Source organism: Rhyacophila brunnea, unplaced genomic scaffold (assembly GCF_057557595.1).
Source record: "Rhyacophila brunnea isolate RB1 unplaced genomic scaffold, BYU_Rbru_1.0 scaffold_22, whole genome shotgun sequence".
Lineage (NCBI taxonomy): Eukaryota > Metazoa > Arthropoda > Insecta > Trichoptera > Rhyacophilidae > Rhyacophila > Rhyacophila brunnea.
In genome coordinates, this window is record NW_028232882.1 from 17,784,727 (window position 1) to 17,811,060 (window position 26,334).

At 34.9% G+C, this 26,334-nt stretch overlaps 2 protein-coding genes across 3 annotated transcripts in view; one reads left to right on the forward strand and one right to left on the reverse strand.

Annotated features, from left to right (window-relative positions):
* Window positions 1-26,334, forward strand: part of Incenp (Inner centromere protein) — a 72,522-nt gene that overhangs the window by 27,755 nt on the left and 18,433 nt on the right. The window contains exon 11 of the mRNA XM_085950057.1: window positions 25,754-25,928. Within this exon, the coding sequence (XP_085806183.1) occupies window positions 25,754-25,928 (175 nt within the window). The remainder of the gene's footprint in view (window positions 1-25,753; window positions 25,929-26,334) is intronic.
* On the reverse strand, window positions 901-23,385 carry LOC147070128 (beta1,4-N-acetylgalactosaminyltransferase B-like). Of its 2 annotated transcripts, none has more exons than XM_085950061.1 (5): window positions 23,311-23,385; window positions 8,261-8,775; window positions 4,217-4,414; window positions 3,327-3,485; window positions 901-1,787 (listed from the first exon to the last, which is right to left on the reverse strand). In XM_085950061.1, the coding sequence occupies exons 2-5, from the start codon at window positions 8,692-8,694 to the stop codon at window positions 1,601-1,603; spliced, it is 978 nt and encodes a 325-aa protein (XP_085806187.1). In that variant the 5' UTR covers window positions 8,695-8,775; window positions 23,311-23,385; the 3' UTR covers window positions 901-1,600. The 2 variants fall into 2 exon arrangements, with proteins under 2 accessions (XP_085806187.1, XP_085806186.1); XM_085950060.1 differs by having other exon boundaries at window positions 22,996-23,385.

The window sequence follows — 26,334 nt, forward strand, 5'->3', positions numbered from 1 at the left end:
ACACGTGAAAGAAAAGATATAATATACTGGCATACTTTATTTATTTAAATTTAGTTTTATGGTGTGCCAATACATATATTTGGTACTACCATATCCATCACTCAAACGTAGCAGGAGACAATTCATTTTTATATTGACACTTAAAAGGCCACATTTTTAAAATTGCACTTTGGAAATTTTAAGTAATTTTATTCAAAACATAATATTTAATTGGAATTTGTAATATCCATTCTGAAAATTTAAAACCGCACAACAACTCTACATAGCTACATATTATCACAATGGTTTTTTTTAGAAAGCTTCCTTATATAAAAAAAAATGCTTATACAAATAAACTTCTTAACGTTGAACTAACAAAAATAATACTATACATTTTTTACATGCAGATTATTAATTAATCGAAAAAAAAGCTAAAAACGATACATTTATAATGTGCACATTTCATAATACATAATAAGGAGGATTATATTTATACCGTAAGGCCACAGGAGAAGAATATTATTCATATTATTTTGCTAATACAGATCTATGAACATTTTCATTGTAATTTAGCCACAGTTGTAACATTAATAATTGACAAGACAAAAATTACTATGCTAAATTTAGTCATCGGTTTCCCCTTAGGAGAGTAGACATTTTCATTAACGTAGAAAAATAGGATAATTTTAGTTTCAATACTTTTTTGTTGCACTACGCACGTTCCCCGTCAGAGCATTGACACAATCGTAATGAATCCTTGCAGAGTTATTAAAAGGATTGATTGTTTGCCAGTTCTAATCCCTATTTCTTTCACTGTTTGAATTTACAGACCAAACCATCTAAACATTTTGGTCCATGTCAAGCAGAAAATTGTTTTTTAATTCTAATTAACTCTTTTTTTTTATAATTTTATTTTTATTTATATAATTTATCGATCACTTGGTGATTATCACATGTAATTTTTTTTTATTTAAATTAATATGTGTGTCACTCAAATAGTAAGTTTATCAAGATATGTAATGTAATAAGATGAAGCTTAAGTACTCGAGGAAAATATGTGTTGTATTAAATAATAAAAATTATATATGGTGAATTACCAAGAGATAGATTTAATAAGTTATTTATCAATAATTACCACCATATAAATGCTGATTCTCTTGATGAGGCTCAGTCTTCTGTATTCTGTGAATGCGAAAAACAGTTCAGTTCCATTGAATGTTTTCAAAGACGTTTGACAGAGATTTAAAAAAGCACAGCTGAGCGAGCATGCCGTAAAATGAAGATCCAATTGAAATAATTTTTTCTAGCCCAGGAAATTTTAACTTTTTTGTCTATAAATTGATTATAAAGTTTGTTCCCGCAAGTCAAATGCAAAGCAAATGGTGTGAGATGGTCAGAGATCGGTTGATGCTTTCAAATGACCCAGAATGTGGCTGTCTGACAACCAAACTGACAATTTTTTGATATAACTGATGGTAAACTAATTGGTGGTCATTGTCATCCAAAGATTACATGTTCCGGCTAGTATTTTTCAAACCGGTTTGGACTAGTTTGTGATTTGCCTGCGGGAACAAACCTGCGTTTGTGCTAATTTTATTATTCTAGAATTGGCGTAAATGTTTTAAAGATGGACAGTAATGTTTGTGTATAAGGAATGCTTCGAAAGGACCATATGCTTGTAGGAGAGCGTGTTCAGTCCGTCTTCTCTGTGCTTGCCGAAGTTTTCGTCGAGCAATGTGTGCCGGTTTCGGTTGAACGGCTCGTGCTTGTGCTTCATCATCGTATACATTGACATCTCTTGAGGAAATCTGAAATCAAACAATAGACATTATAAGCGCTATTCATTATTATTGTTTTATCATTGCAAATTTTCATGAATAGAAATAATTGTTTACGAATCGTATTATTTGGGAAATGTTAACTGGCCTATAAAATAAAAATGATCCATCATTCAAAGTTTTCGTATTATAAAATAACGATGCATAAATATGTATGTTAGTTAGTTGTTAGCAGTAGTGAGGGAGGGGTGAAGGTAGGCTGTTAAGATTCCATATAAATAGCGGATGGTGCTGGTTAGTTTTTAAATTTCAATAAAACCCTGCCTAAACGAAACCATAATAGTTTAAGTATGCTATGGGCGATTCAACATAAATAGTGCACACTAAACTTTTTTAGTCATACTTATTTGTATTCATTGAATTAAGAATACATATTACAGATCGTATTGGGTTAGTTTTTTTAAATTCTTTAAACCCTGCCTATGCCAAACATAATCGATAAAAAATATTCTTCCATTTATAAAATATTTTTTTCACGATTATTTACTATGGCTTGAATTAGGCAGGGTTTAATTAAATTTTAAAAACCAACAAACACGAACGAAAACAAATACACAATTTTTAGTGTGCACTATTTATGTCAGATCTTAACAGCCTACCTCCACCCTTCGAGTTGGTGGGATAGCCACAATGTTAGGTATGAGAATGGCACGCTAATATTCAAGTATACACAAAAGTTGAAATAACTACATTTTTGTAGAAAATATCCCCTTACCCCACCCTTACCTAGAAATAATTTCCCCAATGGTGAAATTTTGCATATACATAGTGCTACTGTCCAGTAATAACATACCAAAAAATCAACAATCATACATGATGTGTTTCAGTCGCCATCTTGGAAAATGGCAGACGATTTTTAGTTTACCAGCCATATTCAACTAGTTAATAAATACACATTTTTTATAAGAATAATTTTTATCATATCTGCAATGGTTACCGAGCTCTCAAGTAGGAAAAATGATTGAATTTGAATTTTTAATGTATTGAAGGAATGATTGTGTCGAGCGATTTCAATGCACTATTATTTTTCATTAAATGGCTGAAATATCTTATCGGATAGTACTATGCATAAACCTCCGGGTGTAGGTGAATTATTTACAAAAACATTTATTGTAAAATTCAACATTTCATGAGACATTAATTTTAATAAAAATAAAAGAACACGAAGAAATACACTTCAATTGAAGATTTCGTCATGGAATATATGATCTGGTGGTTTTTGGCAAGCCTTGAAGAAAGGCTAAGCAGAAAAAGAGCGTTGGCGCCCGCTGTAGTGCCTGAGTAAAGGAGCTAACCGAGGGTAGCCTTAACTCTGCTCTGAGAGAAGCAGACAACTGAGGGATGATTGCATTTCAGAATGGTCATGATCCTTAGTCAAGAGAGAATGACAGAAGAAAGTTCACTATATAAAGTATAAAGAGTTGCCCGCAGCCCTCAAAAATTGATTCCAGATCTCATGTTTGCTACAAACAAATTAACACAATTGAATTAATAACTCCCCGTGCTTACCTCTGTACGGTGAGGTTCTCGTTGATTATTCTATTGTACAAGTCGTCGTCCTCCCCTCCCCACATTTCATATTTGTTTGAAAATCCGTTCACCTTTTTGTAATGGATGGACAGCATGGCTAACGCGCCACCAATCAGTGACTCATATGGTAAATTATATCTGAAACATCAACAGTATTTTGATTAGATAATTTTTCTCACCATGTCCTCTGAAGCCCCACAATGTATGAGCAATCTTAGTGCTTGCGGAAACTTGTCTGGTTTCATTATTTTTTTCAAAATACCACAACAAAGTGAATCACATTGTTGATCATCTAAAAATAACACAATTTATATGAGCAAGTCAATCAACTATGCATAATATTTGTAGCAAAATTGTTGGTAGCCAATTGTTCAAACTCCATTTATGGGTAGGAATTGGGATTCTATCCTAGAACCACAGTTTGTCATTCATAATCTCCTGTATTTGCAATGACCTCCCTCTGTGCCCATTTCTATATTGACCATCACATAGACTGAAGTTGAGATATCGTGGATCATTCTTTTTTCTCCTGGTTTATCAAGGAAGGAAGTGCCTTTTTAGTGGTTGAGTATTTTCTATCATTAAGTCATGGCAGTAGCTAAGACTCTTGTTAACGACATTAAATGTCTATGGTTCATAAAAAATTATGGCCAACTCAATGAAGTCATCCAATGAAAACATCAGTCAAAATGGCAGAATTTTCAGTTGGACCACTAAGTTGGAAAAATCTCTTCTAACATTAAAATTCCAATATGCAAGCATGCTTCAACAGACAATATCCCAAAAGATTTAGTTGTTTTATTTTTACTTATATGGCTTTGATTAATATAGATTAGAATATTTTCTATATGAGTCGTAAACTGACTGACCTAAACTTGTCGACGCTGGCGCTCATGTGGCGGGGCCGCGCCGTGCAAGCATATAGGTTGGACGGGTTTAACGGCAGCATGTCCACGTCGTGCAGCACCAGGCAGGGAAAGCCCAACTCCATGGCCACTTTGGCCCCCGCGTTGAACAGCTTGCCTTTGTTCCAAGGACCCGCCCCGCCCTGCTCCACTATGAACAACCTGTGGAAATCAAATTAAATTCATGTGTGCCAGCTGTAAGGCGCGAAAGACAGGACTCACTTTACTTTCAATCCACAGCCGAAATGAGGTCTCATTTAAGTTTTTAGCTCAATCCTCGATCCTAATGGGATCATATGAACGGGCCTCTACAAAGTAGATGTTTGTGTTAGCAGATTCCATACTCTGACTCATACACAAATTGAAAAACAATATGTGTACTTGCCAGACCCAGGATTCGAACCTGGTACCCACGACACTATAGGCCGACGGTTAAGCCGCGCGGCCATCGTGGGACTGTCAAAGTGAAAGTGGGCATCCTTACATTAAATGAGCCCAGTACTCTTACCATCTATTTGGTCATGCATCAATTTTCCAAACCACACTAACACTTGGTCTTATTAGTGTTATGTAGACAATGCCTTTCAAGTGTCAATTCAATGCGTTGGAATGTAAGATCTTCGTTAGACTGAAGCGTAATTTTTTGCATAACATAATTCATTAAAAAAACTAGCTTCATTTTTATAGATGGAGGGTGTCGGTGTGTTGCCAGAATGCCACCGATTATATGGTAAGCAGATATAGCTGCAACCTAAATAACCTGTATAATTAATAATTATCCACATAGCTAATTCTTGATAATTAATTCCTAATCAATTATTTCCACTGTCAGACCTTTGTTTCATGTCATACATGGATTTTATTAATTTGGAAACATTTTAATCTGTCAAATGTTTATGTAGAATTGATATCACCAAAAAGATGATTAACAAACTTGAAATTTTTAAAGATAAGCTTAAATGCAGTTTTTTTAATGATTGTCCTCATAAACCGCTTACTGACTGTGTCTTTTGAAATTATAATTTACATAATTTTCTAACTCGATAAACAGTGCTTGTTATCAGTCAAATACATTGAGGATAGATTATGTGTTGCGGTGCAAGTAAGCGGGGTTAATGCGTTTACTATGGTTTGGCGTGGGCAGGGCTTAATGATTTTTAAAAAACCTAACTAACACCATCATTAAAAATGGTTTCTTAATTCAACAAAAACAAATGAGTGTGACTGCAAAATGTGCACTATTTTTGTTGGATCGCCCATAGCTTAAACTATTATGGTGTGGTTGAGGCAGGGTCTAATTGAATTGTAAAAACTAACCTGCACCATCTGGAAATTGTATTCTTAGTTCAATGAAAACAAATAAGTATGACTGACAAAGTTTAGTGCGGCAGCCTACCTCCAACCCACTGGTAGGTAGAGTTCATTTTTAACTACATCCAAATGTATTTTTATAATAAAATCTGGCGGCACAGTAATACATAATGGCGGCACAGAATACGACAATGATTCCGATTTACAAATTTACTCACATTACAATGTAAGGTCTATATCTCTACCTATATATTAGTATAGATTTCGCAATTGGGTACTACTTTCCGGAGCAATTGTAGCTTTGGTGAATATTTACACATATATAAGTAGGTACATCATCACGTCACTTTACCAGATGGTAGCCGAAATTCCAATCTAATATTTCTTATCAATTTATATTTATTGATTGGCAGTATCGTAATACAATATGACATCATAGTCGTATTTGCATATAAACTTGCCGCTTCTTGCTAAGGAAAAGGGGCGTAATGAGCATTTCGTAAACAAATAGCGATTAGAATTTGAATTGTTGAGAATATCGTCGTTGACTTCCCAAAATTGCATCAGAAGGAGTTATGTCGTGACTGAGTTACAATTATTTGTTTTGCGGAGTAAATAGTGAAAATTATGATTTCATGAAATCAATAAAATCCTCTGTCAAGTTACGCCCCTTTGGCTTAGTATACTTTGACACAATCTCGCGCGTACATTCGTTCTAGGTAACATTGGTAGATCGAAGAGTATAAAAAATATAATATCGTAGACAGACCAATATACCTACATTGCCCGCGAACAAATTACACATAATATATTATTGATTGCAAACATTTGCTGCTGCACGATCGTTTTTTGAAACTCAATGCACGTCCACACCTGCAAAACATTGTCATAAAATTAAGTACATGTAGTTTGGTAGGTCCACATCGTACAAATTTGCATGGTTTAATTAATGAAACGACATTTCGCGAGACAGCGCGTCACTAAAAAAAACCGCAAGCATGGCCACAGCCAAAGTTGTTGGTATAAAAAACCATTATGTTTAAAAAAAAATACAAAATACATTGCCCGCGAACAAATTACACATAATATATTATTGATTGCAAACATTTGCTGCTGCACGATCGTTTTTTGAAACTCAATGCACGTCCACACCTGCAAAACATTGTCATAAAATTAAGTACATGTAGTTTGGTAGGTCCACATCGTACAAATTTGCATGGTTTAATTAATGAAACGACATTTCGCGAGACAGCGCGTCACTAAAAAAAACCGCAAGCATGGCCACAGCCAAAGTTGTTGGTATAAAAAACCATTATGTTTAAAAAAAAATACAAAATACATTGCCCGCGAACAAATTACACATAATATATTATTGATTGCAAACATTTGCTGCTGCACGATCGTTTTTTGAAACTCAATGCACGTCCACACCTGCAAAACATTGTCATAAAATTAAGTACATGTAGTTTGGTAGGTCCACATCGTACAAATTTGCATGGTTTAATTAATGAAACGACATTTCGCGAGACAGCGCGTCACTAAAAAAAACCGCAAGCATGGCCACAGCCAAAGTTGTTGGTATAAAAAACCATTATGTTTAAAAAAAAATACAAAATTTGTTGGGTAATAAACAGTTTTTCGACAATGTTTATTTGTTTACTTTACGGGAAGATGTATGTCGGTCTGGAATAGGCTTTAGCTCGGCGATAGTAATTATTTCGATGCATGTGAAGAGAGGTAGAATTATTACCAGTATTCCATGATTTTTTCTCAACTAAAGAAGTGTAGGTAGGTACCTAACTATTAGAGTAGATAGTGGATGGTTTATAAATTACAAATATGGAAATAAAACACATAATTATTGAGGGGGTGGGGATTAAACGGGTACAAGTGACATACTCGTTTAATTGAAACAACATAGTTACGAGCAAAGCTGGAAATAGAACCGTAACCGAGACCGTAACCCTTGACTCCGAATCTTGAGAACCAACCTTGGGAACCCTTCAAAAAATATGGATCCATTGATGTTAATAGTAATTAAAATTTTAAATGTGACGTAAAGATATCCTGATAAAATACTGTCTACATACATACCTATGACACATACTTTCTGAGTTTTGAAATTGAAATATCCATCCCAGGTAGGTAGGTGGATTTAAGTATGTGAGTATGATTTTAAAGAATCGGACCCGGGGCTCCGATATTTTATTTGACGGAGCCGAATATCGAACCGAATCTTTAAAAATGGATTAGATTCCTACGGCTCTGGTTAGGACCAGTTTTCGCATCACCACATATGCGTGAAACAGGATTTAAACATTGTAATTTATTTGTATAAACAGTTATAAGCATTTTATTCCCAACATGGACATGGTATAAAAAATGTTAATGTTATTATTTGCATAGCAACGTTTATCAGGTTTATCTAATTTGAATATTTTGCCTTGATTTGTCCTTATTCAAACGATAATAAACCTGAACATTTTACCTATATTATAATAATATTATTATCTAGTATTTTTATTTCGCGAACCCGAATGTAACGCGATGTATTTGCTTTGTAATCGAGTTCTTCGCAGTAAAATAATTGTCACTGCTCGGTCCGATAGACTGTTGGACATACTTGAGTAATTTGTCCCTTTGTACACCGTAGGACATTGTCATATTTGGTGGAATATGTATGGCGAATTGACTAACCTGTAGTGTATTTTCTGCATTCGGAGAAAGTTGTGCATGTACGGCAGAAACAGATCCAACTGCGTTCGCCTGTTTCTGTACGGCACGAGGATCGCCGTGCTGTACAGCGGCCTGCAGGTTTGCGGCACGTACTGCCCGGACTCGATGCCGGTCCTGTCGTCCAACGTAAGATCATTCCTCCAGTCGGGTATCTCCAGGACCGTGTCGTTCTGGAGTATAGCCGTGTAGTCGCACGGGTGAAGGTTAAAGTTAATGTCTAACGTGCTGATGCCTTGCATGAGTTCCTCCGGTATCTGCGACCTTCTGATGTGGCGGTAGTGCCACGCGAACTGCCATCGAACCAGCAGAAGCACGAAGAAAGCTGCGAGCAGCAGCTTGCTCCAGTTGTAGGCGAATTTCGTGACGGTCGTCAGGCGCTCGTTCTTGAAAATCATACTTTTCGTCTGATTGTAATTTGTAGCGGGCCGATCGCTACGCGGGTGGGCGGTCGTTTTCGCAGACTATTTCGCCGGACCCTATTGTATACAATAATACATTTTATTATTTAGATTTTAGATAATAGGGCGACTAAACGAAAAAGTGGATTTTCCGATGGGTATACACTGCATCTACCCCACTGCACTGCACACAATGATTATTGATTCAATAATGAATTTAGGGAGATTACATATTTTATTGGAATTTCTATCTGGATGCTATAAATTAAAGCGAATGCCGAACTAGACCGAAAAACTCGCCGATGATAGGCGGCGGACCTACGTATCTATAGCGATACTCTGGCGCCTGACAAACGGATTTGCCATGTCTTGCAGTGATTCTCAATATTTTGTGTTTGAAACATTTTGTCAAATCTTACGAAACCCTATCACGCCGTAATATCAAGGTTAATTATTAAGAAATCGACGTGTAGATCAGTAGGTAGTTAGTACAGGCTCTCGAAATCTCGAGAAATAATCAGGAAAGGTGAATCTCGAATCTCGAGGAATCATTGATGAGAATTCGAGAAATTGTTACTGTGAAAAGATAACGAAGGGAATTTGAAACGGGAAAATAAAACTGCCTGCCTACCTTGGTCTGAAATGAAAACCTAAGAAATTCCCAGGGGGGAAAAAACGCATTAGACTTTGAACCGGGACGGAATTTGTTATTCGATGATGAAAAAAGAGCTATCTTTTCGGCGAAAAATTTCTCGATTTGAACCCGAATAATCTCCTTACGCTAACTATGTTGCTATATCTAATTAGGCTGAACTCCAAAATTACTACGTTTTTTGGACATAGGCCACAAGTTGTACTGAATTCTCACTGAACCAGGCTGGGAATTACTGCCACAGAGAAAGACAACATACTATTCTGCGTATTTATACCAACTACATTTCATCGAACCTGAGTTTTGTAAATAGTCACTGATACTCTCCAGTATATTGTGATAGGTATATCAATATTAATTGTAACATAATATTATGTTATTTATATGTTATGTATATTATTATTACATCCAACCACTGCCAAGTGTAACAATAATAATTTATCAGTTGTTTAAGATCAATCCGAGCCGAGCATGTATTGTAGAAAAACGTACTGACTCGTGATTTTTTTATACATTATATAGACATACCTACCAAGTTTTATCCAGCTTTTCCGAAAATATTAAGTGTATTTTTTGTTGTTTAACTAGGGTGGGCGGACAATGACAGTTTTTAAACTTTGGACATGCATAATATCTTCTGAAGATCTGGCAATCAAATTCATCTAATCAAATTGTATTATTCTATTTTCTTCTCTCGTCTGTCGTCCGTTAGCAGTGTATGATCTGTCTAGTCCCACGGAACATCGCTGCTAGATACTTATAAATAATTTAATATCATTTAATTAATTGATTTAGTGATAACATAAGATTTATCCACAGACCCAGGAAATATTAGAAATGTAAAATAAATAAATTTAATTATTTTCCTAATAATTTACGAATCGGAATGTAATATATAATTTTTCCACGAGACGGAGTGATAGTTTCGAATATTTCGCGAACCGGATTGCGTTTTGGTCCTCTCAGGTATGTTTCGAGAGCTAGTTTTATCATTGCGCGAAAGCTGTGAATGGATTCGCTATCGAAGGAAATTGAAGATGTCTACCCGATTCATTCAATCTTGTAAAATGCTTTAATTACAATTATATGAACAGACTCAACGACTCGTGTCGTGAGTAGGGATTGCAATACCGAATGAAAATACTAATGCCGGTATTGAATACCGGTATTATTGAAATATATGGGGAAAAACAGACGTATCTACTAATAAGTAGGTACATATATCTATATTATACTACTTCACCATGTTTGATCCTCGGGGGACTATATGGGCCTCCACGGAATAGAGATTGTATAAACAGATTTTGTTTTTACGAGATGTGGATTTTAGCCACTTGCTGAACCTATTCGGTCTCATACTCTGGCTCCAAACAGAAATTGACAAACACTATGTGTATTTGTCAGATCCAGGATTCGAATCTTTATAAGCCCACGCTTAAGCCGCTCGGCCATAGTATATAAATCTCTTCAAAATATTAATATTTTATAGCACGTGTTATTGCTGGTCTCCGTAAATCGCGTAACCCGACAAAAATACAATCATATTAAACCTTTTATGTTACGTAATTAATATATCGGTATTGTCCGATTTTAAAACCGGTTCTTCGGTATTGAAAAATAATAAGATACCGGTTTTTAAATGCCGGTATTGCAATCCCTAGTCGTGAGCAATCGTCAACATTATATAGCAATTACACGTAACTAACTGTTCTGGCAATTCGACACTTGATTTGATTGATTCTTAACGTACCTACGTTGTGTTTCTGGTGCTATTGAAAATTATAAGTGAACCAAAAATCTACTGGTTAGTTTGCTGGCCACACTAACAAATCCTTCTTCATACACACATTATGTTCTTAATTCAAATGTCACCCGCAAACTATCAGATGTTATATTCGGATAAGTAACAAGTTCGTGATCGTAGTTGGGTACCTACTACCATAAATAATTTTTGTTTCGTATTATTATTGTCTGTTTAAATAATGTTAACGTCAAATGGATATGTCTAAAATGTAAATATATGTTTATTCCGCTCACGACTCGACGAAAAGATTCAAAATTACATTTCTCGATCGGGCCGGACTGTCGGTGGGAGTCGCAGGGCTGCTCGTGTAATTTGGGCATACGAATGGGTCAAGGTTAAACAAATAGTAGAAAAGCGACATGTATGACACATTGTCGCAGTGTTTCTCAAATCTTTCCTTTGCAAGGCCTCATACGTCAGGAACAATTAATTCAAGGGTCCCAAAAAATAATTTACCGCTATTTTCAAGACAAAATATAATTAACCTGACAACAGTTCAAAACTAGCCATCAAGTACCTAGGTGTAATAATATAAGCGAAAACTTAAAAAGTAGGTAGGTACATTTATTATAATATGACGTTTTTAATTGTTAATAAACTCAAACAGAATTGCGTAACTCAAACAGAATTGCGTCACTGTCCATAAAACAATTATTTGTGAAAGGTGTACGAAAATTTTGATTTTTAAATTCTATAACATACCTATAGGTATAGGGAGATAATATTATGGAATTCTAAGAAGAGTTTCCCCCATATTTTGGGAATTTGCAGATGAACTTTCTCCTTTCCCCATTTTCGATTCTTCTTCCTAAATTTTCTTAAGATCTAGACTGCAATGATCTGGTGAGTAATTAATCAGGATATATAATATAATTTGCGAAAACATTTTAATGGAGGGTCTGAGCACGCCATTATCATAAACTATAGATAATAATATAACAAACATTGTTCGATATTCCTATGTGTAGGTTTTTTAAAATTATAAATTTAATAGTACCTACTTACATAAAATTGTTTTTACTGAAATATTTCACGGGTTATTGGAAGGGTGATTCACGGACCCTCAGTTTGAGAAACATTATTGACTATATCCTTGTATGTATAACCGTTGTGACTACAGACGTTATTAGCCGGCGTGAGTTTGTCTGCCACTAAAATGACGTAGTTTGTAGTTTTCGTATCAAGTGTTTGCAACAACCCCGCTCGGTTTCTTGATCCCTCTATTGAAAATGTTCCCGAGTCCCGGAATTTGGCGTTTTTTGAGAAAAAAATGTCATTCACGTTGAATATTGAATGCGCGTTTCGTTTACGTGACAAATTTTTAATGCATATTATGATAAAGATGTAACTATTGAACATAATAATATACCTATTCTTTAACACGTGTGCAACTTTATCAGATGCTACAGGTGTTTGAGCGATGTATCATGCGAAAAACGTTTCACCCAATGAGTGAGAATAGCACCTGACGACGTCACTGTAATCATAAAAGCTTTTTTGATGAGCCTGTCGTCGTCAGATTTATGAAAACTCAACGTCTGTGATGGGGCGGTCACGTGACACGAGTACAATTAATAGTCCAGAAGGAAAACCAAGTGCATGAATACCACGCCTTCGATGATTTGATGGCATACAAAGAGACCGGGGATGATTGACTGGAGAAGGTCAGCCAAGGTGCAACAGAGGACTGTAGTGCCAAAGTATACTAAGAATAAATTAATCGAACAGTGCCACGCGTCAGTGCAGAGTTCACAGCATCGCCGTTCTGAAATTCACGCTTTTTTATACTTATGATTAACCATGGAAATGGTCCCCGACGGACATAGTCTGCGTATTGTCACGGCTGTCAGTCAATCCGCGCAGTATTTGACCATGTTAAAACCGTTATGTTTCTAGAGTCGGCCGAATGAGTGCCGAGTGGAAAAACCACTTTATATTATTTAAATAACCGAAATAAATGATGAATAAACATGAATTTATTAGATATCTATTGTGAAAAATAATCAACCATATAAAATTACTAGCCTATTAATCATTGTATATTGTACGTTCCAACACTTTTGTTATGTTATTTTATTGATTGGGACTTACCTGCTTCTAGCTCACTTTAGGTCTACACTAGGCTAAATAAAGACAACACTGAAATTAAACGAAACACTTGGAAAAAGGTAAACATTTTAGTTACGATGACAATCTGTATTTTTAAGTTGTTGGGTCGCTAGCAAAGTATTGCCAATCATTTGTAATCTACGCCACAGGTTCTTAAATATTTTCCACGCGCGACCCCTTTCCGTAAAACATTTTGTATTCGTGTTTATATCGTAGTTTATTAACGGGTGTACTGCAAGATATTGTTGTGTACCCACGTCCTACGATTCGTTTCATTTGGCACGGTTATATCGACATTCGAAACATTAAAAAAAAAAACTGTTTGTATGATTCTAAACTTTCGAATTATGTATGTTCATAAAGATCTTTCAGATGTCCGTTTATTCAGCTACTCGATAAATATTCAATCGTCTGTGTACAAAAATTATGACTTTAAATTTCTTGCACATTATTTCAAATGTTGCTTCTAAGGATCGCAAGTGAGAGGTGCCAACCGTACTATAGTTATAGTACAATACTATAATTTTGATTCCGCGACAAATGTAAAATACTATAATTTTACGGCAAATATACCAATTACTATAATTTAATAATAAGACGAAAAATGTTCCTGTACTATATATTTTTTAGAAATAGTATAATTTTTACCCCTTCAAAGATGGCAACACTGGGTGTGAGGTTCGTCTTTAATGGACTCTCCACCCTTATCGAGTTATTTATTATAATGCAAAAATTGTCGTTGTAGTTTCAACACTGAAAGGTGTTACAAATCGAGAAATTTATTAGTATGCTCACCTGGGACCGGTTTGCCATGTTGTTACTTTGAATGTCATAATCGTAATCGAATCACTTATCAAAAATCACCTTCTCTATTTATTGTTACCTTGCAAATTGTAGATTTAGCCGTAAAACAGTTCACCGAGAGCTGTCTCACCGGTGAGAGATGGCCGCATATCATTGAGATAAAAAAATAACGCGTTCGTAGAGCATTACAGACAGTAATGTTCCAATTTTATTAGATTCAACAAGAACATTAATTTGATATTGATTTGTATCAAATATCTGATAAAAATGCTGTTATTACTCATTACAATCGGATATTTGATGGGTATGACTTGAAATTATTGATATATGAATTTGATGTCAATGCTATACGGTCATTTATTTTTGATAAAACTAGTTCACTATACAGCCAACTGCATTCGTACACATTTCCGGACACGACTTTCAATAGGCTGTTGGTTGGGAACGTTTGGGAATCACTGATCTAGAGCCCTTGTAATTCTTGAGGCACAGCCCCTGTCCTTTATTATGTATAGTAAAGTTACTAAATGTTTAATCGGCTACGCGCAATCATAAATTGCTCATAGAGGGCGGGATGAATACCAACAGCGATTTTTGATCGATAAGTTTTGATGGAGCTTTGATAAATTTTTCATGGCGTTAAATTTGTGGATTAATATAATAAAAATGAATGGTTTCCAAGTCGTGGACACAGCGTAGAATGTCAAGAATTTCGTAGAGAGACAAGGTCACGAAATTATGAACGTTACGAGAAAGGTTCCGTAGTTTAAAGACTTTTAAAATAGGTAATGTAGAAAGCTCTAAGCTAAGTCTATTTTTTCTTATAGTGCTCATGTAGCTCCGTCTATCTGAGTAGATATTAATTTCGCAGTGCTGATTCGGTCAATTCGAAGGAGAAACCACTATGCCCAACTGCTTTACCACATAGAATAGGCTTTTAGTCAATTTCGCCTAGAGAAACGTAAAATGTTAACAAATCGGGAACTCACAAAGAGACACGCTTAAAGAACCTACATACCTTTTAAATATGCATAGTTTAATAATACTCTGCCCTTTCCTCCGAAAAATCATATATTATCCAAAGAAAATCTAATAGTAGATATTAACATGTCATACTATTGATATAGAGTAGTGATTTGATTCCCAACCTTTTTTGAATGGCGGTACCATGGGGGCAGACAGGGCTCTAGCCTGGGGGCCCGGCAAGTCGACCAGTTAAATGAGAAAAACACAAATTTGCTGAAATGGTAAAAAAGTCGCCTGCGGCGCTATTTTCCTTCATGATTATTAACATTTCAAAATATGTGGCTGTGCTGTAATTTGATGACTGATATAATTAAATGTTAATTCACGCGTAGAATTTTATTTTATAATTATTTTTTGTGTGTTTCTTGACTTACAAAATGGCTTTTTATCCAATATGGCGAAGGCTACCATGTTAGAGTATATGCTTCATAACTTTGCACTCCGGCTCTAGCATGCAAATGACGTAGTATATTCTAAAAATATTTTTTATTCGAGGTAATCACGCAAAGAGGCTTATCAGTGTGGTAAAAAGTGCAAAATAGTGCAAAGTTATAAAACGTATACCTACTCCACTTGGTTACCACAAAAGCAGGTCACCATCAGTGCTTCATAATGTGCCGAGTGCCGACAACTCAATAAATCAACTGGATTTATTTAAAAATCGCTAAAAATACACGGAATACCATTAACCCTGGGGTTCCGTGTAAACCATTGGGGAACACTACTGTAGAAAACCACACTGCCCTTAACTTTAGCGATAGGTAGGGGGGACCGCCATAGATCCTGGCCTGGCTGAGGGCCCGCTATAAAATGTGGAGCCATGGGCGGAACCCTTGAGGCGTTTTGTAAAATCTCATTATTTCAACATGACATAAATCCAAAACCAATAAAAAACAGTGATAAATATATGTCGTATTAGGGTAGTTAATTACATCGGGAAGTTAACTGACAGACGTGATGTTTTTTTATTAACACCATAACCGCGTTAACAACAAGCTGTCAAACAATGTAGTAGAATCATGACCCCCACCCCTTGAGGCATTTTGTAAAATCTCAGTATTTCAACATGACATAAATCCAAAACCAATAAAAAACAGTGATACATATGATATGTCGTATTAGGGTAGTTAATTACATCGGGAAGTTAACTGACAGACGTGATGTTTTTTTATTAACACCATAACCGCGTTAACAACAAGCTGTCAAACAATGTAGTAGAATCATGACCCCCACATCTTGAAGCGGGCCCCCAGACCGGTATCTTTGGCGGCCCCCTACCTATCGCTAGGGATAAAGGCAGTGGGACTTTTTACAGAATCGTTTTCTAATTGTTATTTTGCTTTAAGAATATTAATATTTTAAAATATACGATTTTGTGGTGAAAATTTTGGTTATTGTGTGTTGATATTCGAAAACTTCATAAGTGGATTTATTGAAAAATACAAAAAATCGCTAAAAATACACTAAATACCCTTAATTTTAACTGGAATATTATTTGGAAAACGTTTCTGTAGGTAGAGGGTCACACCGCTTTTAACCCTAGCGATAGGTAGGGGGGCCGACAAAGATCCTGGCCTGGGAGCCCGCTTCAGGATGTGGGGGCCATGCTTGACATAATATCATTTGTCCAAAATTAATGGCATAGGTACTTGTAATAGTGTACAAAAAATATATGCTATGCTAAAGCTGTAATGTTAAAGTGGACGTTTAAAATGCGTTGATACCATTGATGTAATACATCAATACAAATAAAGCAGTGCGTAGTATGCGGTGATAGTTATTCCCGAAAACTGAATTTAAACTGTTTCAAAATGTCCCCTCACAAGTAAAACTCAGGTCATGTTAAGCATTTTTTTGTTTATAACAAAAAAAATGATTTTATTAATTATTGTACTTTTTTTTGCAAAACCCCAGGGCTTCGCAGAACGTCGGTTGGGGATATTTGATATGGAGGAAGTGGGGTTTATCGATGTTGACTAGAAACTGTTGCGAAAATGTTTTTTTAATTCGTGCAATCTGGAGAAAATATCCAATATCAATTAATTTCTGGCTATGGGGTAGATACATAACAAATGAAGAGACTTTGTAATATAATAATATAGTTATAGTCATTTAGCTCTAGTATTTTCGCGACCCTTAGTTTGACTAACACGACTTATCAGCCTAACAACCGACATACTGGCAATGTACGATAATGATATTCACGTGAACAATACAATAGGTACTCTCTTAATTACGTTTTTTGAAGCAGTATCAATTTAATTAGAGAAAGGTGCCCGACATCTTATAAATTATAAACGGTCGAAATTAATCGAGACAGAGGCTCTTTCGTTTACACTGTTTACAGGCAATCACTTAATAGATTATCTAAATTAGCTTCACGAAGGTTGTTCATTATTTGATGTATGGCCGTGTTTTTTTTATTTTAATTAAAACGGATAAGCATACGTACATACCTAAATTATAGTAGGTATGCGTTCGCTATACTATACAACAGGGCTTCCCAAACTTTTTCTGCGATGGAACACTTTGCAAACCCGGAAATTTTAACGGAACACTTAGCTTATTTTTTAGGTTGGGCAATTCCGAACAGTAAAAATTTAAAAAAAATGTTATTAAAACACATTATGTATTTATTTAGTACTTAATTATTTTTAAATATAAAACTATAATATATTATAAACGTAAAAATATGAATAAATAAAGCACTAAATGACTTTGATGAAAGGTAAGTTGCATTCTAATATCTGGTGTGGCGTCGAGCTGTTTCCTTCACTTTGACTTGCAGCACAAAAAGAAAATCCCGCTTCGCATAAATAGGTTGTAGAAAACGGAAGTAAAACAATAAACTCTTCTGACAAACTCGCCCAGAAATCATTTAAAGGCTGATCTTTGTACTTTTGTTTCAAATCAGTCACTAATTAAATCAATTAGATTTTCATAGTCACTTGTGCTTAAGCTTACTGGTTTAGCTGTCACGGAAAATGAATTCTGAATCCAGGAATCGTCCTTATTAGTTTTCGGAAAATATTGCAAAAGTGTATAAAACCTTTCCAAATTGTCGCAGAACACTGCTATACAATATCAGCTGTCCACTATCCAGTGAAATCGAATATTTTTTTATGCGGTGTGATCAGGGTTGACATATTTTTTAAGACATTAATATTATTATTGTCATTATCGTGATTATGTAGGTAGTAAAAGGGGACAAATAAAAATAATCGCCAGATTAGATTTAAGACTCTTTTTTAACTTTTCTTGCCAATGATAATTATTTTGACATTTTTTTCTGACAAAACATGCAAATATACAAACTGGTTATCTGCTCTGCGAGAATTGAACAAGTATACGAGACATAATATATAAGAATATAATATAGGTACTCTCTCGCGTCGCCTTTTGCATATTATCGTGCATTGTGTTCTCAAAATTAATATTCAGCTACCCACTTCAAGCATTAAAAACATCAGTTAGGTATACTAACCAAGTAAAGTTAGATTTTTTCTGCACGAGTCGGAAATTACAGTGACTAAATCGCACTGGCGGAAAATCTTTAAATTGTTACCTACAACAATAACAATAATACTTTGAAAGTATTGAATGTGATTTTTAAAATACATACGAGTGGGTCAATATACTTGCCTCATTCATATTCAGACTGTCTTACAAATTAATCATGTACCTACACTGTACAACCACAGAACAGATTTATAAGATAGAAAAATGTGAAAGCCAGTCGCCATGGACCGAGACTTTGAAGCCAGTTTATATGTATAGCTTAATGGCGACCAGACCGTAAACCCAAAAAATACAATGTTCTCAAATATTGAATGCGCGTTTCGTTTACGTGACAAACTTTGATGCATACTTTATTATGGACAAAGACGTAACTATTGAAAATAAAACATGAGGTATTTAGTCCCACATTTTTCTACACTCGAGCTTCAAATACCTTCACCCAGAAGGCAAACCCACTTCCTATTATTTTTTTATTCTTGGGTACAGCTAAGTTGTTGGCACTATTGCCCTATGTTTTAGCTTTGTCATTTATGTTTGGTTGACTGATCATACTGATCGTGATCCCCTACCTACTTTTTTGAATAGGTAATGTTGATTTAAATTTATTTATGTAAGCTTGTGTCGGAATGAATATTAGTGATGTGTACCTTGAAGATGTACCTACTCCAAATACTTATAGAAAATTTTTTAATATTTTTTTGGGCTATTTTTAAAACACCATTACTAAGGTCCGTTTCAGACGGGACACCGGTGTCGCGCTCGATATCATATAGGAGGCCTTTGTATTTGAATAAAAGGGCCTTTGTATTATGTTTATGAACGCCCCAGAGCTAATGAGTCAATGCGTGTCCGGTACACTTTTCCGTCGGCCGCTACATTCTCAAGCCGCCGATACACTTGTTTTTACTACCGCAGCAAGTTTTATGTTCTAATTTATAACGCGAAATTATGCGTTGATTCATTGTCTCTGGGGCGTTCATAAACATAATACAAAGGTCTCCTACATTATATCGAGCGCGACACCGGTGTCCCGTCTGAAACCGGCCTAATGGTCTCAGAACTGGACAGTTTTATACTATAATTTAAAACACAAATCAATAACATAAACTATACAATAATGACTAAGAACACCCGACGACTAATAGCTTAAATCTATTGTAAATTATGCACTGGCCATTGACCAACAAAAACACGTTATTGTTAGCAGAGCCATATTTTAACATTATCATAATCATCACCGGTAGTAGAGTTTGTGATTGTTATCGAGATATCTCGTCTCGAGAAATACTCAGAACAGACCAATCTCGAGAAATTAATTATCCGAATTTTCGAGAATTCCTATTTTGCAAGAAATCATCAACGAGATTCTCGAGAAAATCTTTGTCACTGGGATAAGCTGCCCAACGCAATATGAATTAAAAAAATGAATGGAATTTCTCAAGAAAATTTGATTTCTCGAAAAAAAAGCATTCGTTGACTTCCATTCTGAACGGAATTTCTAAAAAAGTCGGCAAGAAGTACGCACATAATTTCTAAATCAAAAAAACCAATCACGAATTTTCGAGAAAACCAATATTCTTGATTTCGAGATTTTTCGAATCTCAAGAAATCACAAGCTCTTATCGGCAGGTTCTTGGACTTTCACTGCCTCGCATTTCCAACTTGCTCAATTCGACGATCGAGCGGACTTAAGGGCAGTCCTAGTTGCCCATGAAGCAATATTCTGGGTAATATCAGCAGTAAGTATCCACTGCATATTATGTTGTGTTAAAAAGATGCCGGCAAGTAGGTACTTACTATGTTGACTGTTAAAATAATACATAGTTTAATCCGAAATTATTTATGTCTCGAGGGACGCGCTTTGAAAGAGGCGGGTACTGCTTACCAATGCCACCACAATAAAAAAACATTTACACAATGCCAACTTCTAACGTATGAATGTCATTGATGGATCCATACTGTAGCGAAGTAGCCCAACGTGACATGGATGGTGCATGTTGGTCATAATGAGAAAAAAGAAAACCAACAGACAAGAAGAGTACGCAATGTTATAGAGGTCGCAAAGCTGATGAAATGGTATTGTGGTGAGTGGAAAATCGCTGGACATGTGATGCAATCATACAGTGGTACCCAACGTGCACTGAACGAATATAATGCCGCATTAAAACCCGCTGGATCGACGAACTCGTCACGTTCGGCGTAAGCAGCGAACAACTAGGGACAGAGAAGAGCGGAAAGAGTTAGGGGAAGACTTCATACAATAGTGGATCGACCTAGGCTCATAACGATGATGATATTATGTCTGCATTGAGTATTTTTATTGTTCGGGAGATATCGTAGAGTTTTTTGTACCTATACACCAGTGTTTCCCAACGTGGCGTACGCTCCACCGAGGGGCAATTTGAATCTTTTGGGGGCAATGTGCAAATCATTATTATTTGGTACATTATTTTTTGTTAAAAAATGCATTATCGAAAATATTTTTTTGATATTGAAACCAGAATGCGGTACTTTAGCGCTGTAAATGATTTGTTACTGAAAAAAAGAAATCGTTGTGCCATGACAAACTATGGAGTTTTAAGATTAAAATTGACCAAATTAGTAGGTACCTCACAAAAAAACTCTTTGCAGCCAACATCAAGCACAAGGATCGCACTAATTTTCTTCCGAGTTGTAGGTACCAACATATAATATAATATTATAGATAGGTATAGGTACTTACTTATAAAAGTTAAATTAAAAATAGTATTGCCTATGTGCATTTTTTATTTGAAGCAATTCATTTTTTTCAGAATTTCTTAGTTAACTATAGTTAAAGAAGCGTTGAAGTGGGGCATAGCACAAATAAGGTTGGGAAACACTGCTATACACCTAATATTTATTATTATTGTTATACACCTCGGCTTCCGAATAATCAATTGACATTTTTTTGCCATGCTTACATACGATCGCTTTTTGTGCGTTGTTATATTTATTTATAGCTAAGATATTATTTCTTATTTTTTTTACTGAAATCTGCAGTTTTTATCAGTTGTATGCAACTCAGCATTCTTTTATTAACTTCCACACATAGGTACATAGCTTAAGATATTGCGTTAGGAATGTATGTATGACCACTATAAATAATCAGTGACGCACCCAGGGGGGGGGGGGGGGGGGCAAGGGGCCCTGGCACCCCCCAAACATGAAAATTATCAGAATGATTTTAAACATTGAAGTTGAAAGCCAATAAACTATACCTTTGGGTTTAGACAAATAAAAACACTGGCAAACAAATGATTTCTAATTCTCCAGCACCCTTTTTAGAACAATTTCTTAGATTTTAATTTCCAACACAAAAATTTCGAAACACAGGTTTCTTTAGAAACCCAATCCCTAATGGAACTGTCAAAAAATTCTCGGTGTCCACCCGAATTCCGGAGTGGTGTAGGTCATGGCTGGGGAGGGCTGACAGGGCTCTAGCCTGGGGCCCGGCGTGTCGGGTTAACCAGATAAGTGAGATAAACACACATCATAAATTAGCTTTAATAGTAAAAAAAGTCGGCTGCGGCGCTATTATACTTCATGGCCATGAACATTTTCAATTACTTATATATTTTTAGATTATTATGTGTTGATACTCGACAGCTCCATTATTAAAGTGGATGTATTAAAAATCGGCAATAATTCACTGTATAAGTACCCTTAATTTGAACTAAAACACAATTTGAAAAACGATAATGTAGTATTTCACACTGCCTTTAATCTTAGCGGTAGGTAGTGGGCCCGCCAAATATCCTAGCCTGAGAGCCCGTTTCAGGATGTGGAGACCATGGTGTAGGTATACCGAGTGCAATAGACAAAATACCGATAAACGAAAAATTAGGCTGTGAAGACGAAAAAGAGCCCATGGGACTAATTTACATTCTCCTCCTTGGGCCCCCCCAATATTAAATCCTGGGTGCGCCACTGACTATAATTATCCACTAATCAGTAATATAACTTCTCTATGGCGGTGATATCCAACCCTCTTTGGAACCCTTAAAGTTTTGTAAACTTTGTAAAATCTCGGGAATCGGGACCACAATAGTAATCACTAATATTGTGGTTTTTTATTGAAAAGTTAACACAAGATTTGAAATTTGCGTTTAAAATACGAATTGAATATGTAGGTACGTAATACAAATAAGATATTTATTATAATTTATGAATTTAAAAGCTGTAACGATTTAAATTTTATGGAAATTGAAAATACCCTCATAATAATAATATAAACGGTTTTAGTAACATTTTCTGACGTACCTGGGTCGTGTGATATTGGGATTGTAATAAAATTAACAATATGTACAACTTGTATAAACTATTTTGATTATGCGAGCCTGCTAGAATAAATTTGTTCAAATACCTTTTCTCAATTCGCAGGCGGGGGATACGCGTGTAGAATATTGCAGTAGTTAATCAATCGCGATGTGTCACTTTTCAATAATATAATTCGATATATCGAAATTGAAATTCACCCGCCATGTCAATTTTTTTGTTACGTTTGTTAAATTTGTTACCATGTCGCCCTAATCACTCAAAAATTTGACGGTTATAGCACAATACATTTCGTGTTTGATCGTTTATTCCTATCTCGATGCATATTGTTTTTTACCGAAAAATAATATGTCTACAGTTATTTATCATAACATCACGAGAATTGCTTATGAATACGGCATACCGGCATAATATCGCAATTTTTATAGGCGAAATACCAATCTAGAACAATCTCACAAATGTCATATTTTATTACTGCGATCTGTTGGCAATGTTGGCATGATTGGAAACATTTTCGTTAGTTGTTCATATCGATCTCCATCTCGATCTTCTGTTTCATATTTTTACCGCGAGAGTCCGCTTGGCTCGCCCATCTTGACACGCTCCAAATTTGAAAGTGACATTTATCCCATACTATTTCGACTTTAATTGCATAATGTATATGTTACGCCGAATGTGCGAAATTGACTATTACATGAAATGGGCAAAATTTTGTCTAATTCATGTAATAGTCAAGCTTGTTGCCTTATTCATGAATTAGGTAAATTTTCTGCTGAGTACATGAATACGCCAGGGTATGGAATTCTTGAACTGTCAACATGACAGAAGAAAAAGTAAATTTAATACGGATGGTTTTATTAGTTATAATTGGACATACTATAATATTATTATTATTAGGTTAGGTTAGATTAGGTTAGGTTAGGTTAGGTTTTGTAATTCTGAATTAAATTATTCAACTGAATGTCCATTTTGAGGTTAGCTAACAAGTGTCAACAAACTATCACAAACATACAATCGACCATTGCACGATTGATACCCAAGCACGAATCAAATCGCGAAAATGGCTTTCAATAAAATTCTTCCATTATCATATTATAGTTCGAGATTTTTTTTGCGCATAGTAAATGGATATGAACGTCATTGTAGTTATTGATTGGTATATTTTTATATTATAATCAATGACATTTGACATATTTGGTTAGTTTGATTAGTTGCCAAAAAACACCACCGAAGCGCGATCATCTATTTTGACAATAGATAATATATGTACATTTTGACCAATGCATGAGCATTTGTCACATTTAGTTTAGTTGCAAAAAATACCACCATAGCGCTACTATCTAATTTGTCCAGTGCATGAACTAGGCAGAAAAATTACTGCCGAATTCACGCACTCGCCAGATATTTTGTCTAATTCATGAATAAGGCAACGGGCTTGCATTTTTCATGATTTAGGCAAAATTTTGCCCATTTCATGTAATAGTCAATTTCGCACATTCGGCGTAACATATACCTAGATATGTTTTTTTTGATCCACGGCCAGCGGTTCCCAACCTGTGGGTACCTGAACTAATGAACTAAGTTGAATTTTTTCGAATTTCACGATTATTACCTAATTTATAAACAGTTCTATGTATATGTTTTTAAGGTATTTTTATTTTCCCTAGAGATGGAGGGCTGGGTGAAATTCGGAATAAATCAAAATAAATTTGAATAACAGTTTGGAAATAATTCGCATGAATCATAGAAGGATCGATAGCTTAAGGTGAAAAATACGAAGCTTGCTATTTGATATATTTTATTGATATTTTACATTTTAAAGTCTTTTAATTAATCAATATGATGCATTTAAAACCATTAGAAACAAAATTTTTTGATATTTAAAGCCAAAATAAAATTTACAATTAGAAAAATACCATTATAAATTGGAAATTTGTTACATTGTTTATTTATTCATAAATACCTATTATTTTATTATAATGAATGTTATTAAAGTTTATTAAGTTTCCTCTAATACAGTTTAGGCATTTTTGAGTGATTCATAGTTTTAATGTGTTTTGTAAAAATATAGGTTTTTATAAAAAATTAAAATGTGTATAACCTGAAATCAATATTATTATTGGAATTCTACAGTCCACCAGCCAAATCCAGTCTCCGTGTCTATTTGTATGGCCCGATAGCTACGAATAAATTTTGTATTTTTCAATGATTTAACATTTAAAATTATGTAAAAATTAAAAGAAATGAAATTTTCACTCACACAAATTTGCAGCGGATATTTTTTGATCAGAGTGATTAATCTGCACATGTATACACGTTAAACGGCAAACTTTAACTGAAATATAATATGTGTCTTCAAAATGATTAAAGATAGCCAGCTAAGATCTTAATGTGCTTAAGGACTTATGTCTATATAATAGTAATATTATAATATGGTAGCACCTATCTGTGCGAGATGAAATAATACTCTTATGCAGAATCTCAATAGACTTCAGGGGTAATAAACATTGAATAATTAATTATTGTCTACTTCTCATTATTATAAACATAAATTTTGTTGAAACAATTGTTTTTTTAAAAACTTTATTTTCTTGTTACATATTTATTAAGTAGGTCTACATATTATTTTCTTCGAGTTTGTTGAGTATGTCAAATATACAACATTTGACCTTTTACAAAAGAGTTTTCCAACCCCTGGTCTGAACCGATGGTTTCAGATTGTATTTAATCTTTTTTCCCTTGAAAAAAAATGATACAGTACCTACCTACAATGTTTAACAACTTTTGAATCCATTTGATCTCGATAAAAATAACATAGTTCATTGATTTTATATATTTTTTTACAGATACTAAACGAGACTGTGGTGATTGATAAGGGAACACGTCGGGGATCTAATTCTTCACCTTCAAAACGTCAGTATGCTGTTGCGGAGAAACCTGCGTCATCTCCCGCCAAGAATGGCAAACAACAATTTGAAACCGTGCCTGCGCCACTCAATCAGACTGTCACCCTTCTGAATGGTTTGTTTTTCCTGGCGATTGTATTTTCTTCCATTATATGCACTAAACACGCTAAAATAATGCTGACTTGTAGTTCATTGCATTGCATTTCAACGCATTGGCTTCTTATACGGGGGGGTTTCCGGGATCGATTCAAGATGAAATTATGATTTTTTCAAGCCCGAGTGATTCAGTAATTTTTTTCTACTACCACATATCTGTAATTAGGCTGTAATAATAAGATTTGTGATGTTTTTTTTTATTGTAAGTATATCATTTTTAACTTTAAATAAAAAATATTTTTCTTTTTAATGTTCTTAGTTATGTATTTATTAATTCTCAAAGAAATGGAAAACACCATATCGTTAATATTATATATGTTACACCGAATGTGCGAAATCGACTATTACATGAAATGGGCTAAATT